This window comes from Apteryx rowi, unplaced genomic scaffold (assembly GCF_003343035.1).
Source record: "Apteryx rowi isolate R43461 unplaced genomic scaffold, aptRow1 scaffold_107, whole genome shotgun sequence".
Classification (NCBI taxonomy): Eukaryota; Metazoa; Chordata; class Aves; order Apterygiformes; family Apterygidae; genus Apteryx; species Apteryx rowi.
In genome coordinates, this window is record NW_020447275.1 from 65385 (window position 1) to 85282 (window position 19898).

General features: G+C 36.9%; 1 protein-coding gene across 1 annotated transcript in view; it reads left to right on the top strand.

Moving 5' to 3' along the window:
* MRVI1 (murine retrovirus integration site 1 homolog) overlaps positions 1 to 15605 on the top strand; it is a 48496-nt gene extending 32891 nt beyond the window's left edge. The window contains exons 13-20 of the mRNA XM_026070752.1: positions 2822 to 2953; positions 3704 to 3845; positions 4509 to 4558; positions 6949 to 7056; positions 8206 to 8273; positions 11411 to 11530; positions 13999 to 14130; positions 15365 to 15605. Coding sequence (XP_025926537.1) covers positions 2822 to 2953; positions 3704 to 3845; positions 4509 to 4558; positions 6949 to 7056; positions 8206 to 8273; positions 11411 to 11530; positions 13999 to 14130; positions 15365 to 15605 — 993 coding nt within the window. The remainder of the gene's footprint in view (positions 1 to 2821; positions 2954 to 3703; positions 3846 to 4508; positions 4559 to 6948; positions 7057 to 8205; positions 8274 to 11410; positions 11531 to 13998; positions 14131 to 15364) is intronic.
* The last annotated feature ends 4293 nt before the right edge of the window (positions 15606 to 19898 follow it).

Genomic DNA, 19898 nt, shown 5'->3' on the forward strand with positions numbered 1-19898 from the left:
CTGTGCTTGCTTATACTAATTGTAAATTCAGACCCCAAACTCCATTTTCTGCTGCTCAAGCTCATTACTGTAAGCCCATGCTACTCTACAGAAGAGTGAAAGAGTGTTTTCTCCCAGAGTGGGCCAGCATTGCTAAAAAATGCAAAGCAGAGGAAATTGCCCTACTTCTGCTAACATACTTCAGGGATAAATACTGTGAATTTTCTGTTCAGTTCTTGAAATAAGCCTGTGGCAAAGCTAAGAGCGCATAGAACTGCAGTTTAAGAACTGATCCATGGTGATAGGACCACCTTCTTTAGCAGTAAGCTTGAGGTGTCCAGTTAGGCAAGATACTGAAATGATTTGAAGCCTAAGTCCTGAGATTTGTGCCTTGAAAGACTTCTTAACTGGAGATAATAGAAAGAGGTAAAGGAAAGGCAAAAGTAAGGATTACTTTTAATCCCAGGGCAGGTTAAGGGCCTGAATGCTTTTATACTTCTCATATTATAACTCTCATTGCAGCTGTTTTCTTTCTCTGATACTCTTTTGTCAGTAATTGCTTTCAGTTTTTCTGATCAACTTTCTCTGGACTGTCTAACTGAAATGACAAATATATCCGTGAGACAGATCAATTTATACTATGCTGCACACGTTTTTGTGCAAAAACAAGAGGGAGATGCATAGATACCCTGCTGCTGACTGAAATGTCAGTAGACCTAATTTACATAATACAAGGAGGTGTTGCCGTAGTTAGAGAACATAAGAGTCTCCCATTTGCTTTATGGAAATTACCAGGTGAGAAAAGATGCAAATAAACAAGGATTGTGATGTTTATGTATTTTATCTGGAACTCTAAATCTGCATTTGCAGATTAACTTTTTTCCTTTAAAGAAAAAAAGGGGGGCAATGTTTGCTGCTCTTTCCTCTGTTCTCTCTTTGAAGAGCAAACAGAAACAGCCTATTAAATCTCTGTGTTTTATTTATTATAATATTTTGTCTACATTCACATTAGTACAACTAGTGTATAAGGGCTCTTTAAACTGCAAGCAATTAGTTCGCTAGAATTAACACATATTTTTGTCAAGAATCCCTAATCATGCACCAAAGACCGTATTTCCAGCATGGGACAGATGTGGTTAGCTTCCCCCTCCTTTGTCCAGTTCACCAACTGCAGTCTGGCTCTTACAAACTTTTTTTTATATGACTTACAACAAGGCGGAAGCTGCCCATTTTCCTATAAAAGCTTTTGTTCCAAGCGTTTTTGATGCCTTCATTATACAATATATATCATTATACAATAGAATAAACTAACAAGTGATTAAATGTAGTGACGGCTCCTGTATAATCTGTATCATATTAGRCCCACACTTGTTCCCATCTCAGTGGGAGGTTATCATCATTTCTGTAGGACAGGAACATATTATGTGGCTTAATCACAGCATGGCCAGCCTTTGTAATTTTTTACAGACCTTGTGATAATTGATGTTTTATTCAAAAAGCCAACTTCAAGAGAAAGCTGATTTATATGAATTTCAGATTTCTTCAAGAAAACAAGTTACAATTGCCAAGAAACACTTGAAAATTTGAAATTCTGTGCATGTATTTTTCACACAGGTTCCCTTATACCTTCTTGGGTCTTGCAGTCAACTTTAGGCTGCAATTTGTTCACACACTGGCTTCAGTGATAAATCAGTTTGAGAAATTGTTGTTGTTACAGTAAATTCATCAGCCTCTTAACTGTGTTTCTATACCAAGATGCACTACAAATGCAGTCTCTGAAATGATTCTTGTTAAAATTACTGCCTATCACTCCCCTCTTTTGGGTGTGGGGAGGAGGAGGAGAGGCTATTCTTTTCACACAAATCATTTCAATGCACTGGTTTACTCTTGCAGTAGCTCAAGTGAGGGGGTGTACTGAACTAGGGCACAAGGCAGCTGGTCAGAGGTATAATTGTATGAAGAGCAACACAGTGATTACTTAACAAAACCTCAATGCCAAAACTAGTGCATCCTGAAAATGCACTTTAAGAATACAGGAATTGCCCAGCATCACAAAGTCTGCCTCTGAGTCTGAACTAAGTTCTATGGGACTTCTTGTATCAAATAAATTTTTTCATGCACAGAACTATTAACTAGGTGAAGAGGTGTTCAATAAGGCTTTGATAAGAAAATATCCAAATTCACGCTTGCTTTCAGGAACTAATTCCAGTGAAGTTTTATGGTTCAGTGCTTTTCTGTATTAGTTCTGAGCTATCAAAGTGACAATATTAATCAAGTGCATAAGTGTATGTATTGATAGATAAGAAATGGATAAGAAATTGCAATTGCCATTTGTTTTAGCTGGCCACGTAGGTTGCTATTACTCTGTTATTTTTTGAATTCTTGTGAATCTAATCCCTGATTTCTCTTCAATGGGTAAAGTATCATGGAACTGAGAGAACATAAATGGCCTTGTAACACCTTGTGCCCAGTAAATTCAAATGTTCTTTGTGTTTCAGCAATCATTTGTACCTACTGGTTAAAATAAGAGTGGCATTTGTAAAGTTCATAGGTAGTTAGCCATGATAAAATATTGATTTCAACAGGAACAGTATTGCAGATGTGCACAACCTGCTAACTCCTTTAAAGATGTGCCTGCAGTATGTAGCAAAGCATCATCCTGAAACAGGGCAACAGCACTAGCCTGATTATCTCTGGTGGTGGAGGCAGCATTCCTGTGGGGCTAATTTGTCCACATGTAGTTCTGCTTAGACATATCTTTACAACTTCTGTGGCTCAGGCCAGTTCATCTGAACTAGGAGTGGCATGACATTACACCATGGCTTACGTACTTTCACTTCAGTCTTCAGCTGCCTTATGGCATCACTGTGAACACAGAGAAGCTTACCAGAAGCTACTGGAGGATATTGCTGTGCTGCGTCGTTTGGCTGCTAGACTATCTAGCCGTGCTGAAATGGTTGGAGCTGTTCGCCAGGTAAGAATATCCCAGTGTCTAACACGCATCTTGGCTGCACACATTCACTCTTCCTCTTTTTCACACATAGCTGTAGGGTTTATTAGCCCTTTGAATTTCACTTTGTCATTTTGACAGATTTATGGTATTTTATGTAGTATCAGTTAAGACACAATTTCAGTCAGGAAATAGAATTCAAACAGAAGGAGATTACCCATGAAGCTATTCAACATCTGTACAATAGAAGCATACATGTTATTCAGAGCTATATTCATCATAAGAAACATTTTAAAAATCAGTGCAGCAAAAATAAGAATGGCTTTTTTGGGTCAAAAAGCTCATCTAGTTCAGTAGCTTGCCTTTGGCCATAGTTTGTCAGACAGTTCTAAAGAGTATAAGAACAGAGGAAGTATAAATGAGAACACAGCAATACCCTCCCCAATTCAAAACTGTTGCTTCTACCCACTAAAGTGAGTAGGCTGATGCCAGTGATTAAGACCTTTGAGAGTTCAAATACAAGTGCACATCTGCTGCATAACAGGCACACAGACAGACAACATACAACAAGATAAATGGTGATATTCTCTGGATATATATTATTGCATTTGTGTTCTAAATAGCTTAGGAATTTTTGGTTCTGGAGGTACCAATATTTCTTTATGAATGAATATTGCAGATTTGGCCCTGACGGGGAACATAGACATAGAGGCATATGATTTGTTTGAGAAGTGTAGAGGTTGCCTGAGTGTTCTCCTCTCTTTTCTTGCTTAGGAGAAGCGTATGTCAAAGGCAACAGAAGTGATGATGCAGTATGTGGAAAATCTGAAAAGAACATATGAAAAGGATCACGCTGAGCTAATGGAGTTTAAGAAACTTGCCAATCAGAATTCTAGCAGAAGCTATGGTGCCTCTGGTAAAAAATAAAATAAAAATTCAAGGGTTTGTCTTCTCTCTAAACAGAGAAGTGTCTATTGCTATTTATCACAAAAAGTATCATGAATCTGTTCAAGAAGTTCTGTTCTACAGAAGTAGATTTCAAAAATTTATAGTTGTAACAGCTAAAATATTTCATATTTCCAAGCCATATTAAATGCTGTAGTACAGTAATTTAAAATCATTATYGCTTATCAGATTCTGACAGGATCCAAAACTGTTTGTTTTGGACTCTTGTATATATGCACAGCTTACGTGTTTTTTGTACATCTACCTCTGTGATGGCAGATGCTGGCAGAATTTTATTATTAAAAAATGAAAAATTTTATTTGCAACCTTTCATAGGTTGATGGAAACTGAAGTATCAATATTTTTCTTTTGGAAAAACTGACTTATAGAGGCAAATAGTAGGCTAGTCTCTGATCTCAGTAAAGATGGTAATGGTTCCACTTTGTGCAGCTACTACAATTTTCTACAGAAGTAGTTGAGGCCTGAACTGTATAACAGATAAATACACAGTCACTATAGAACTTGTATAAATGCAGTATGTCCGAGTTTGAAATATAAGCAAGGGCTCTATTGATAGTATTTATAGATACTCATGTAGTCTAAGACTGTTATTTATCTACTGTTTTTTATGCAGAAGATGGAGTACCTCGTTCATCTAGATCCATGTCCCTTACTGTTGGAAAGGTAAAAAGGGGAACAAAATCAAGTGAACATTTTATGTAGTGAAATTTCTTTGTCTATACACATTCAGTTTTATAGTCTGTATTTAAAACATAGTCCTGGTAAATTCTCAATATTGTTCATGTAATTTAGTGCAAATTTTGGATACTTGATTAAGAATGACTGTATGCAATAATGATAATGCTTGCTATGGAGCTGTAAATAATTAAGGGACCTATGTATTTAAGAATAACTGTATTCCAGGCCACATACCTGTGCTACAGGGAACGGCTCAGGTCCTCTGCTTTGCTCTAGTTCTTCTGTGAGGTTTTACAGAAGCTGACTATTAGATCTAAACCTTACTATATGATTAGGGATTCTAGGAACATACCATTTTTTGTTATCTTAACAATAATAACATGTTCAGAGTACTTTAAATATAAACAGAGTTATTCATAAGTGTTGCCCATTTTTCAGTTGGCATCAGAGGATCTTGTTTGGTTTGACAAAGTATTCAGAGAGAGAGATTGTCTCAGATTGTTTTAATTTGACTAATTAATAATTTTAACAAGGCCACTGTTTCATTTCTGCAAAACTTCCAAGTATTGGAGACCAAGTTTATTATACAGCTTCCTAAAATAACCAGTAACTTGAGAGAGCCAAGTCCTAATTTGACCATTATGAAATTTGGTGATCAGAGGTATTATTCCCCCTAGCATTTCTTTTCATGTTTTTGCTCCTTTGGTTTGTAATACTTTAGGTTTAGTTTATTCCTACTACCTCCTAGTGCTGTGTGGAAAGAATTAGAGCACAGAGCATGCTGAGGGCAAGACTGGATTTCAGAATGATCCAGATAAGTTGAAATAGTGATCCCAAAAAAGGATAAAATTGAACAAGGACAAATTCAACATCACACACTGCACAAATATAAGATGAGAAGCAGCTGGCTAGATATCAATCTGGCAGAAAAGGATCCATGTAATGCATCACAAGCTTAAAATAATCAACAATTTCATGCTATTGCAAAAAAATCAATCATACATTCCAGTAAATAAACAGTATTATTATCTGCTCAGTGCAGGAATTAACTATTCTGCTTTTTTCACCACTGATTCAGCTTCAAGGGAGTTCACAATTCAGTTTTGGGCATCACATTTCAAAAATGATTTGGACTAATTGGAAAGAGGCCAGAAGAGATGCACGAGGATAACCAGAGATCTAGAAATTATGACCAGTGGGGAAAGATGGAAAAAATTGAGGCTGTTTACTCTAAAGAATGCAGAAAACATGATAAGACTTCAGACTTGTCAAAAATGCTAGAGAGAGGAATTAACTGTTCTCCGTGATCCTGTGAATAGGCCATTTATGAAGCCTTAAACTGCAGCAAGATTTAGGTTATTACTGTTAGAAAGTTTTGTCTACAGTCTAATAAAACATTAGAATAGACTGCCTAGCAAGACTGCAGACTCTCCAGTGTCATTTTTTAGGAGCACATTAGATGAACCTGTCATTCATGAGCGGGTAGAGCAGGTACTGCCTAGAACCAGGATGATAGGGTAGGTGGCCTCTTCTAGATATCCTAGATCTGTAAATCTGTGATTAATTCCTTTTCCATAGTTATCCAGAGCAGAAAGCTAGAAAYGTTTGGATATGCGCTAAGATGAAGCTGTTAGATGCTACCTGTACTTGTTTTTTTGGTCAGTGGGAACCATAGATTGCATTAGGTATATTTCATAGGATGAGGTATCTGGCTTCTTACTTAATAACAGCAAAAGCTTATTTGGTCTATAATTGAGCTATAATATATTGTGTAAAACTAGCATGTGTTTATCATRCAAAGGATTTTCTTTGCCTTTGGGAAATGTAAGCAGTGTCACATGATGCTAGATAGATATCTAAAAACTCAAGGGTGGGGGAGAAGGCTCTGTTCTTTTGGGGAGGGAGCGGATGTTTTTGTTTCTGTAAGTAATAATACATAGTTATATAATTAATGAATATATCATAATGGGCACATAGCAAGAGAAGAGTTTCATGTGCAACTTCATTATTTCCTGACATTGTGAGACTGGCATCTTTCCCAGGATGACTGTACATCTGGCTTAACCAAAGATAATAGCTTATATCAATTCAGAACATATCTGTTGTGTGACTTACACTATTGGGCTTTCTGTGTGGAGGAGAAAGAGTTTTTTCTCACTATGCACATGCCATACCAGGCAGTACTATAGGAAGGAAGTTTGGGGAGAAGACCACAGCATTAACAGTCCTTTACCTTAATTTTGCTCTCAACTCTCTTTTCTCCCAAGAGATTCATGCTGACATTAACCTGCATCTTTGCCGCACCTATTGACTTGTAGAATTGTTCTTCAGCCTACCTTGTTTTATGATAGAAAAAAATATATTGTTTATCACAGAATATGCCTCGCAGGAGAGTCAGTGTTGCTGTTGTTCCTAAATTTAACTCCTTAAACATTCCTGGTCAGTCACCAACAGCTTCATCTATACCTTCAATGCCATCCCTGGTAAGTAAAATCCACAATTTAAAGATACTACCTCTTGTCCAAAACCTTTTCACATAGGGCCAAGCCATCGTTTCTGAAAAATGTATGCCCTTTTGTTGATATAGTTTGTTTGGGGATGGAGGGGGGGGGTGTCAAAGGTAATTCCTGTTGTGTAAGGACTTATGCTTTCAGAATCTATCCCCATAAAATGATCACCTTCAGATACAGAGCTGAATAGGGCCTACTGTTGGTTCAGAGGCATTAGACATAAGATGAGGCAATTTGCCTTTTAATTAATGGTAATGTACTGGAAAGTAGTAGTAAAAGTAGTTGTCCAGACAAGAAGAAAAATTTTAACTGGAATCCACAGAAAATGATCGGACTGCTTTGGTAACGTGGCAGCTTCTAGTCATCGTCACAAAGTCCACCAAATAGAAAAGCATGTAATTAACCTATAGAAATGTGTGTGCTACAACTTCAGAGCTTCTGTGATGGTCTGGGATTAATAGAGTTATCAGACTCTATCTTGACTTTCTGTTTTATAAAGTTTTAATAAGTTAAATGAGAATCTAATCTGGACCTAATAAATCTATATAAATTCTTTGTAGGAAAAGTGCCAGGGATACCAAGCTTCCAAAGATGAGCTAAGATGGCACATACCCTGAAAATCTGACAGTTTTCTGTTTCAAATTTAGGACTATTTAAATGAGGGGTTTTGCTGACAAGCTAAATCCGTTTGAGTTTTAAGAAAACAACCTGTCTGTGCAGTTTAGTTATGTGCTCAGAGGTTATTGTTTCAGGAACCAAGTAAAGAAAACTCATTTATTTTTGTTTAAAAATTTCCATTGAAACCTCAGCTAACAAATTAATCTTCCTAGGATAATATGGAGAGAAGAAATACAATAACTTTACTGTCCAGTGATCAATATACGAAGAAGAAAGAGACTAGATACTTGGAGAAAATAAATATGGTAGACAGGCACAGCAATGTCACAAAGTTATTCTGAGTGTTCAAAACCATTGTTTATTGTGGATAGAGGGAGTAAGATGGAAGCTTTTTTAAAGATTTCTTGCTGGTGGGTGTGAGAAAAAGAAGCACATTGACTTTGCCATTTTACTGAAGACTCGTTTGAAATTAATTCACTTTTCTTGCTGTCTTTCAATTTACAGTCAGAATCACCTAATAATGGAAGGAGCAATCTAACATCTACTCCTGTTCTGCCAGCACTTTTAGAGAAGTGAGTTTTCTCTAGATCTTTTCAATACTTATTAAATCCTAATATGAGAGGAAAATGTCACTGTTTCTATAAGGAAATTATACTAAGGTGCAAGGTATTGAAGTCAGTGACACAATATTGACTTACGTTGATTCAAGATCTGGTAACTGTATTTTACTACATAACCATCATATTGTTCTCTTCATGTTCAAAGAATTTGCAAACAATATCTCAAACTAAATTGAGCCTTCTATGATCCAACAGTCAGTACAACTCATGAAGCAACAAATGCAGCAGATGATTATACATTTACACACTTGGCTAGGCCTACCTTCAGAACTTGTGAGATTTAGGAGTATTGCTTACAATGCACGTGGATTTTTTTGTATTTCTCAGAATAAATTAATGTTGTATCTAAAGTTGGCCACGAGCAACCCTGCTGGGTCTATATTTTCCTAAAGCTGACTATCCCGGTAATGGTAGTTCCTGTTCTGCCCTTGCCTTTTCAACATGTGGCTAGTTGGTAAGAATCATATTTTGAAATAGTATGATATCCAATGTCATTTAGGTTTTGAAATTTATATGGATAAGTATATGAAATTCAAAAGTGTAATTTCCTGCAATGCTAAATCATCAAAATTTTTATAGAAGTGAAAACAGTGACTAAATTGAGGAGTAATTATTTTTTCTTCAATATCAAATGAACTGAATATTCAGCTACATTAAAGCATTAAGGTTGTGATTTTAGTTATACCAACCTAAAAAGTTTACATTTTAAGAGTGAAAAAAAGAGTAGAGATATGAAAGGGGATTTTTTTCAGGCTGGTAAACAAGCCAAAACCTCTGCATCTATATCTTTCTAGTACCTATGAGTTGCAAAAAGATTTTTCATCAAAACCTTTGCCCCTTTGACCTTGTATTACTTTGTAGCATTAGTGTGCATGTTCTATCAGGATTTACATGTGTTGTCATAATCTGTTTTCCATAGTTGTTCCCTGAGTCATTCCATGGGTTTACATAGTACTACTTTTGGAACAAAATAATAGTTATATGAACAAGGAAAGCAGAGAATTGCTCTGCTGGAAAGCACATGCATCTATAAATTTCTGGAGGAAACTTAAGTTTGATAGTTGAAATTCATGTAGGGATGTAACTTAATATTGTCAAATTTCTTGAATTTATAAGCCCCAAAGTTTATAAAGCACTCTAAGAAAAAATATAATGTGTATTTGCAGTTTGCATATTACTGCTTCTCAGTTCATTAATGACAAATGTAAAGCCCATGTAGTAACAGAAGGCAAAGGTGAACGATAGGAAAACACATGAGAAGGGGATGAGAACAGAAGGCATACCCAGGTTGTTCTACAAGATCTTTGTAAACAGGATACCAATTTTGTTATGTTTGCAAACCCATGTGTTTATGTGTTATTTGTGTGTGCAAACACCCTAGAAAGCAAAAATAAAAAATTGACAAGCATCTTTCCAAACACATATCTCTTTTAGGAAGTTTTGCACATTCTAAGGAAGTTGCTTGCTAATGTTTCAGAAATAAAACTTACTAAAAAATTACATTTTTTTTTTTATTATGTTGGTGGTTTAAATTGTGTACAGTATCACAGTAGTAGAAATATCTGCAATATTAATTTAGATTAAAGTTTGTTCAGATGCTTTAAACGTCATGCAAATTAAAAGCTTTAGGATTTGTAGCTCTTGAGACTAGAACATTAATTTTCACATATTTTAGGTCGAGTGTTGGGACAGGACAAAATTTATTTTATGGCTTCATTTTGCCTTTATGGTTCATTAAGAATGAAAATATTTGACAATTGGGAAATCAAAGACTATAAAGCAAAAACTATAAACTATGATAAAAAGCATTGCCACTAGTTGTTGCAATTCAGTAAAACTGCAAGATTTGAACCATCTTTTGTACAGAAATTCTGCAAAAAAATGAAAACTTATCAGCATTTCTCACTGATTCTTAAAAAAAAAAAAAAGTATTCATGTTATCATGTAACAGCAGTAGAACTTGAAATTAAACTTTGAGCATAAGTATGTATGCATGGCCAGCTGCTATTGTACTGTAAAATTACATAGTTGTTTAGCAGAGTTGTGTATATTTAAGAAGTTTGAGCTTATGCTCATAGTGTGTTTAAAGGACAAATGAAATTAAGGAAACCATAAGGTGACTACTGTCAAGTCAATGTGATTTCTTGGGAAAAAATCAATTGATGGTGTCAATCAAGATGAGTTATTCTTCCATTGATTTTAGTGCCAGAAGGGTAAGGCCTACAAAAAATTATATTCTAGAAGTTGGAATGGGATCCATGGTTGAGCTTATTAAACCTTGACTTTGCAAGATTTGCTAACAGTTATGTCTGAATGACTTAAACTCTGTGACCGAGAATTAAATGAATAAGGGTGGGTCAAGCACTGCAGAAAGAGAGGAATATTTTTATCATGGTTATGTTCTTTTGAAGCAATACTGAATGGCTTATCTTTAAGCTAAACACTCAAAGCTTTTACTTAGGAAACATTTTAGCGACAGAAGCTGTGGATGTATTTTATTTATTTTATTATTATTATTATCTATTTCATTATTTTTATTATTTATTTCATTATTTTTATCTGTGCACTGGTTCAGCATATAAAGTCAGTAGAAAAAAGTACTTAAAAGGCAAATGAGAAAAATGTGTTCTTAACTTAATATTTGGCATTATTTCTTTTTTTTTTCCCTCTGCCATAGCAAGCTACAATTTTTAGGAGGTTTTTTGGAAAGCTCCAGGAGGAATTACCTTATAGAATAGCAAATAAATATTATGGATAAGCCAGAAAACAAATGCTTTTTTCTTTTCTTTTTTTAAAAAAGGGAAACAAAAATGCAAGCTTTAATACCTTGAAGACCTATTACTTGCTGTTCTCAAATTACAACATTTTGAAACTAAAATTCTGCTTATGGTGTTTTTCTTTTTCTTTTGCAAGACATTTCTCCAACACAGAAAAAAGAAAGAAAAAATTCGGATTTTCCTTCCAAGATACATTTGGTTTGATTATTAAAGGATCAGGAGTCACATGAATTGTTCTTCAGTAGCATGCACCAAATACAATACATTTCAGTGGCGTTATTTTCACTTTCTCTGTTTCTTTCTTCTTGGCAGTGGAAGGTCTAATGGAGAGCCTGACTCTGAAAACTCTAATTCTGTCTTGACACAGAGTGGTTTGGAAGACATCAACCCTGAAACTAAAGCCAAGATAGAGGAGGAAGCATATAACAAAGGGTGAGAATATCTTAAGTGATCTAAATCTGTAAATATATTTTGCCAGATGAAGACTTGTGTTTTTGATAATGTAATTTTAAGCACAAAATGAGTGATATAATCAATACCAGCTCCAAGAATATGACCATAATTGGAGCAATGTGGAGCCTTTCTTCAGTGAGCATCATTCATTGTATTTGTAGCGATTCACTTTCATCTTTTATTAATGTTAGTCAAACTGTTGGAGAAAAGTTATACCAGAGACTGAGTTGGGTGGAAGTTATGTCAATAATATTCGGCTTCATGACAAGATAGTCTGAAACAACTTCCTAAAACGTTGATTCTGAAAAGTGTACATGGAGATGAATAAAGAGTAGACATTAACTTTTGCAGTAAAATCACAGAATCACAGAATTACAGAATGGTTGAGGTTGGAAGGGACCTCTGGAGATCATCTAGTCCAACTCCCCTGCTCAAGCAGGGTCACCTAGAGCACGTTGCACAGGATTGCRTCCAGGCGCGTTTTGAATATCTCCAGAGAAGGAGACTCCGCGACCTCTCTGGGCAACCTGTTCCAGTGCTCTGTCACCCTCACAGTGAAAAAGTATCTCCTCATGTTCAGATGGAATTGTCTGTGTTTCAGTTTGTGCCCGTTGCCTCGYATCCTGTCGCTTGGCACCATTGAAAAGAGTCTGGTCCCATCCTCTYGACACCCTCCCTTCAGATACTTGTACACATTGATAAGATCTCCTCTCAGCCTTCTCTTCTCCAGGCTAAACAGGCCCAGCTCTCTCAGCCTTTCCTCATAAGAGAGATGCTCCAGTCCCCTCATCATCTTTGTAGCCCTTCGCTGGACTTGCTCCAGTAGTGCCACATCCCTCTTGTACTGGGGAGCCCAGAACTGGATGCAGTACTCCAGATGGGGCCTCACCAGGGCTGAGTAGAGGGGGAGGATCACCTCCCTCCACCTGCTGGCAACACTCTTCCTGATGCACCCCTGGATACCATTGGCCTTCTTGGCCACAAGGGCACATTGCTGCCTCATGCTTAACTTGGTGTCCACCAGCACTCCCAGGTCCTTCTCHGCAGAGCTGCTTTCCAGCAGGTCAACCCCCAACCTGKACTGSTGCATGGGGTTATTCYTCCCCAGGTGCAGGACCCTGCACTTCCCTTTGTTGAACTTCATGAGGTTCCTCTCTGCCCACCTCTCCAGCCTGTCCAGGTCTCTCTGAATGGCAGCACAGCCCTCTGGCGTATCCGCCACTCCTCCCAGTTTTGTATCATCGCCAAACTTGCTGAGGGTGCACTCTGTCCCTTCATCCAGGTCATTGATGAAGAAGTTGAACAAGACTGGACCCAGGACTGACCCCTGGGGGACACCGCTAGCTACAGGCCTCCAACTAGACTCTGTGCCACTGATCACAACTCTGAGCTCTGCCATTCAGCCAGTTCTCAATCCACCTCACTGCCCACTCATCCAGCCCACACTTCCTGAGCTTCCCTATGAGGATGTTATGGGAGACAGTGTCAAAAGCCTTACTGAAGTCAAGCTAGACAACACCCACTGCTCTCCCCTCATCTACCCAGCCAGTCATTCCATCACAGAAGGCTATCAGATTGGTTAAGCATGATTTCCCCTTGGTGAAGCCATGCTGACTACTCCTGATCACTTTCTTTTCCTCCACATGCTTGGAGATGGCCTCCAGGATGAGCTGCTCCATCACCTTTCCAGGGACGGAGGTGAGGCTGACTGGCCTGTAGTTCCCTGGGTCCTCCTTCTTGCCCTTTTTGAAGACTGGGGTGACATTGGCTTTCTTCCAGTCGTCAGGCACCTCTCCTGTTCTCCATGACCTTTCAAAGATGATGGAGAGTGGCTTAGCAATAATGTCCGCCAGCTCCCTCAGCACTCGTGGGTGCATCCCATCAGGGCCCATGGATTTGTGGGTGTCAAGTTTGCTTAAATGATCTCTAACCCGATCATGGTTGTGTGTGGCAAAGTGCTTTGCACAACAGGATTTGGAGTAATTATCAGTTTGGGTGTCTATCCATTTCTAAATGCCAAGCAAAGAACTTTGTGAAGAGTGGGACAAAAGTTTTGATCTCATACTGCAGAAACCAACAACTCACCTATCTTTAGCATTGATTTGTATTTATTCTTCAAGAAGAAAAAAAGTAAGTATTCAACAGAATTAAAAAATAAAGCAAGCAAAAAAGTCCTTCTCCTTTACAATACTCAGAAATTGTGCTCTGTTGAGAACTATAACCTCTTTTTCTTTTGAGAGAGGATAGACACAGTAACAGAGCTAATGTAATCCTCTTTAAAGGAAGGTTGTGTTTCTGTGTGGCATATTCATGGCCTCTAACTGATTTTCTTTGTTTCTCAAAGTGTTGCAACATCTCTGCTACTTGTGTTTTATTGCATGTAATAAACATATGGCATATGACATATACAGCATATTAGACTAAGAAAAATGCTTTGTGTGTTAAAGCTATCAGGAAGGCTTGAAGAAAACCAAAGAACTTCAGGAACTGAAGGAAGAAGATGAAGAGACACCAAAAGAAAGTCATGATGAGCATGAAGAAAGTGAAAATGAAGATGAGATAAAAAACCTGAAAAGCAGGTGAGACAGTGGTGTAATATGTCTACAGGAAGGGCTGATCTTTTTCCCTGTTTGAGGTATCCAACCACGTTTTTCATGCTATTATCTTGACATTTTCTTCAAATCTAGGAAAACAGATTTGAAATAATCATACTTTCACAAAAAGATATCTTCCAAGAAAATACAGTTGCAAAATGCAAAACCGTTTATTTTTGACATTTTCAATTGAAACCATATGTTGACATTTGTACATCAACATGCTTTATCTTGATGGGGTTCTTTTTTTGATTTGAGGTAAAATATATTCTACAGAAGTTCTTTAAATGCTAAAATGCATCTCCCAGTGGGCATGCATTGTCTTATGAAAGTTTTATTTCTGTTAAGAGATGAGTCTTTCAGTATATCTACGAGGTGAATGCAGATTAACAGGAATTCCTCAGCTTGTACTCTGACTTGGAGGTGCCTGGTCCTTCTAGAAGCTATGTAGATGCTGTAGAACAGCACCGTGCTGGAGTTAAAATACCCTGCCTTTCAGCAGAAGGATGGATTTATTACCTTCATCTGTATTCAGTGCTCTTCCTCTACTGTGGGGATTTTTGAATCCTCTGCTTATCAGCATCCCAACTGAAAATTTTTTCTGAAATGTTCAGCTTTTCTTAAGGTTGGTGGCTCTATCAACTCTATTCTCAATATGCATTCAATTTCCTGCATTTTACAAGCAGAGACTTCTTCATTGCAGAGACATTGAAGACTAGCCAAAGAAAGTAATATGTCCAACCCCAAGCTAAGGTAGGGATCCCTACCTGATCCTAAAGGACTCATTCCCAGCTTATTGTGATTATAAACATCTGTTAATTTGAGATTCAAGCCATGTTCAGAAGGATGGCCACCTCACTGCCAATCAGGAAACTCTATGCTAGGAAATGTTTTCTTTCTAATAGTTAGTTTAACTGAGCTAGGCAGAATTTTAAATCTTATCAAGTTCTGAGATTATCTTGTTGTCAGATGGGAGAAATAGAAGTCAAGTTTATGGCTTAATATTTGTCCTTTGTCCTTACACATCTTGCAAATATCACCCGTGTTTGAGTCTACAGCTCTTCTTGGAACAATCTAACAATGTTCTTCTCTGATAAGGTGTTTGTTTTTGGAAGAAAGATGATGCAACATACAGCTATGCAAGTCCTCAAATTTAGAAGCTTAAGATAATCAATTTGCATATGATTAATATATAACAGATTTTTTTTTCCTTTTACAGCAGACTTGAAGTCATCATTAATTATTTACATATACTGTACCCCAAACTGTGTAAACACTGGAATGTGGTATGGCTTGCAGTGGCTGCGATAATCATTTTTGCTGTGGTGTTATGGATCTACCATTCATACAACTCCTGTGATGAAATATCAGAGGGACCTGAAGGGAAGGCCAGCTGTTCTGCTGCCCATCAGTATTCCTGGTGGAACTCAGGATTTCAGCATGAGCAACGCACTGAATAATAAAGGAACTAACACATATTTATGGTACCTGAGCAAGCACACATTTTAGAACACAGTTGTTAAAGGTAGTGCTTAGTCATCTTTCTGGTTGTTAAATGTGATCTGTTAAAACACATGAGTTACTCTACACCATCAGGTTTGGAGATACATTGTGAACACAGCTTGCCAAAATGACTATATGATAAATACTTCTGTCTGTCCTGCTAATTGTAAGTGATTGATAGGAATAAAGTAATATTGAATCATGATAAGGTTGTGGCAGTAATCAGCAACCACCAAGACATTTAATAGAAATATTTGCACAGGACATTGATGTCTGTCTTATGATTTTGAAGAAAATCAAAAACTACATTTGCAGAGTTAGTTGCTTTACCTTAGCATTTCCAGAATTTATTGATTATTGTTGAAGTATTAATGGCATTTAAGTCCTTTGGGTTTTAAGAGTCTAATTTTTTTATTCACAATTATTGGGTAGAAATAGAAGGCCTTTTGTGGAAGGTAAAATTATATTATCAGACCAAATGCATTGCTGATATAGTAATTTTCATAAGAGGAATTATCTGTACGATTATTTAAATGGAGTACTAAGTACAAACACACATGCATTTTATGATAGACTTTAAGAATGGGACCACCTCTTTATTTGAATGGGATATGCGGCAAAACCTAAGATGAGGTCTAGGTGGCACAACTGGGAACTTCTGATGTATCAAAGGGATATGCTTTGTAACAAATTTTACTGCTTCTCTGAATAGCAATGCAGTGTATGCCGCTCAGAGTCACTGATGATTGCAACAAAAAGTAACTACTGTCTGGAAGATTAGATGTGCAGTCTTGAACACGGGAAGACTGGCAGGCGACCACTCTGAATGGACTCTGTCCTATGCTAATACTGGATATAGGTTTCCTTTGAGATCTGCAGCAGGAACACAGTACTGTGTTGAGCCAAAACCTGCAGGTGCCTACCTGAATGAGAACAGCAAAGCAGTGAGGACTTTAAAGAGGTCACTGCATGTTCTTAGTAGTTCATTTTCAGAATCTGATGCAGTTTGTTTAGTATTCTGATATGCCTTCAAAACTAAACTAGCAGGTCATGCTAGATTAATCTTTTGGCCAGATTTTTTAATTGTTTTGCCTATTTGGGAATTGAGAGTTCTTACAGAAGAATGTGAAAACTTGAAATCTTCAGACATAAGTAATTTCAAAACAGTGAAGCCATTATCTGAAAATTCATGTCTAGAGCTGAGACCAAAATGCATGTCACTTAAGGTATATCATATGTACCTGCAGAATCTCACTTCTGATTGAAGATAAATTGCATTTGTGTTTCCATTGCTATATGCTTGAATCTAGCCACAATATGAAAATCAGTGTGACACTTGTTTGTACTCTTGGGTCTTGCATTCTTTTGGCATTTTCTGACTGATTAACGGCTCAGTTTACCAACTGAAGGATAAGGAGGTTATGAAGTACTGTAATTACAGTTCAGGTACAGCTAATATTCACTTGTTTTCTTTTGATGTAAACATTGAACTTTAAGCTAACTAGCAAAGAAAACAGTTTTCTAACTCAGTCAGAAATTTAATTCACATATCTGGCACTCGTAACATATATCCTGCTGGTGAATTTTGTTTGTTGCATCTTTAGTCACATGTTTCTTAAAAGATATTTATATGGAGAAAGGAAAAAATAGGAGACCACTACCACTGTTGCAAAAAAAAATTGCTATAAGCAGTTGGGGGGGTTGTTTTTTATTTAAAATATATTTTTGAGGAATAAAATAAAGTGTTTAAGGAAGTTCAAAAAGGATGATGGGAAAGTGTCACTTGGTCTAAAATTGTAATTGGTAAAGAATAAGACAGAAGAGGGTTTCTTGCAAATTACCTGGTATCTGTTTGGTTCAGTTAGAATAGCCAACTATGAAGATCTACTATGACATGTTGTATACTTAACTATTTAAAGAAAATTTTCAATGGCTCTTTGAACAATTGATTATTAGAATCAGCTTCTTTGACTTGCAAATCTTTAGACATATTGTTGATAACCTAATAAGGCAATAAAAATTAAAGATGAATAGTCCTGAAGATTCAGAATCCTCAATGCCAAAAATTACAGCACGTGGAAATGTTGGGCTGCCTTGAGAAAAATAGAGTTAAAAATGCCTGCCGTCAAATTAATTTGTTCTTATTCACATCTACACTGATCTGGGTCCAACACCTTATTTTAAGCACATGAAGAATCTTATTGATATCAATGGGACTCTTCAACTGCTTGAATTTAAGCATGTCATAAGTTATAGTGAGGTCAGTATCTGGACAGGTTCTCCATCCTCTTTTTGCAATTCAGCACACTGGCTTTTTGTAGACTTAGTGCAGAAGGGAGAATTTCTTTAAGTAGTCGTACCATTTTGAATGGAACTACTTACATATCTAAAGTGAGTATAATTTAGCCACAAAGTTATTAACTGGTATGGGTAATAGACTGAAAGAGGCAAGGGATTTTAATGGGGATTAAAAAATGAAGATAAAACGGTTTATAAAAATATATATATTGTTGTTCTTTTTATACCTACTGTTAGCAAAATGTCCACAAAAAATAATGGACCACAGTGACTAACAGCACATTAAGTACTTTTGCTTACATTTTTCAATTAATTAATGGAAACACCTTCTGGGTTTTTTTTCCCTGATAGAAAACTAAGCTGAGCTCAAAAACCATTCTAAATGTAATTTTATCTGCTGGATATTAGTTTGCTTTATCTGCGGGGGAAAAAAAACTCTTCTGTGTTCAAAGATCACATCAGATAACAAGAAATAGATTTGTTATTTATGCTATTAACACTGAAATAGTTTTCTTGAGGTGCAATATTTATTTTTCTGCTTTAACATGACACGTCTATTGTTTCTCCTTGCACAGCACAGATGTTTTTAGTAAAAGGAATTTTAAAAGGGCACTATTTTTGTGTATCATATTTAAATTTGTAACATTGTAAGATTTTGCACAAGTGTGCTGGTATTGTACTGTATAGTATCACATACTTGAGTTTTGAAATAAAAGTATGGTTTCAAAGTCCTCACTGTTGCTACCTCAGAGGGTTATTTTTTTTACATGTGCTCTCTCTGGATATTAGTGGCTTATGTTCCTCTTAAATGTCTACTGCCTTGTCTACACTGCATAACGTAGTGTCATGTTACACGTACCAAAGATCTTATTCTTAGTCTTTCAGTTCTTCAGAAAAATGCTGTCGAAGAAGCAAGCAAGCTCCTGTTGCAATGGGGAAAGCATTTGTAAGCAGGGTCATCCCAGTCATACCCCAAAAAGATGAGAGAGGAAACTGGCATATCCTGGAGAGAGTTTAACCCGTTTCAGAGAGAGGCTGCCTGTCATGGAGACAGCTGAAGACTGAAAGCCACAAGGGAGATTTCTAACCAAAGGAGACTGGGTGTAAGGTTAGGATTCTTTATTTGCTTTGCGTTCTTGTTGGCTTGGGAGGTCTGGGAAGCCTGGGTCATGTGCAGAGCTCAGCTGCTGCCATCAGGGGGAAGGAGACAACACTTGCTTTCCACAAAGAACCAAACTGTCACTGCTCAGTCTCTGATGGTCTCTGTCAGGGAGAAAAACTTTGGAGCAGCAACAACCTTGGAAGGAATGACTGTTACCAGGAAAAGAGATGCTGATTTTTGTGTTTTCCACATAAGCTTTTTTTTATTTTTAACTTGTTTCAGCTTCTGTTGTTCAGGCTTCAGGGTTCCTTTTGAAATGATTGTAGAGAGCAGTTAAGTCTATTACTTCTCCCCAGATCAAAACCTTTCCATGCTTAGCAGTCCTCGGCAGTATCTTAAAACATGGGCCTTTCAAAACATATTGGCATGAAATGCTGGGAATTTTCCTTATATGTTACAGTAAATATTTAGATCAAATGCAAATTAATACACATATTCAATATGATCTTTACACCAGACAAGTTAAGATGAAGATTCACGACCAGGTTAAAGACCTTTTGTAACGTTATAGTCCAAGTATGTGATCTTCCACATGGTTTTGGAACAGCTGAAAGATAAAAAGGAAGAAACTGACAAAAAAAAAGGTTATTTGAGTCTTATTTCCCCATTCTAAAGTTATTTTCTCCCTCCCCTAATCTGTAGTTTGCTGTTACAAAACCATGTGAAGGAGCTCCTATTTTTATTTAGTGTTGCAAAGGTGTTATCTCACTTTTCTAGCTAAAATTCTTCCAAACGTCAGTAACCTGGACGAAGTTTGACTAAAGGAATTTTGCCACAGTGAGGACAATAG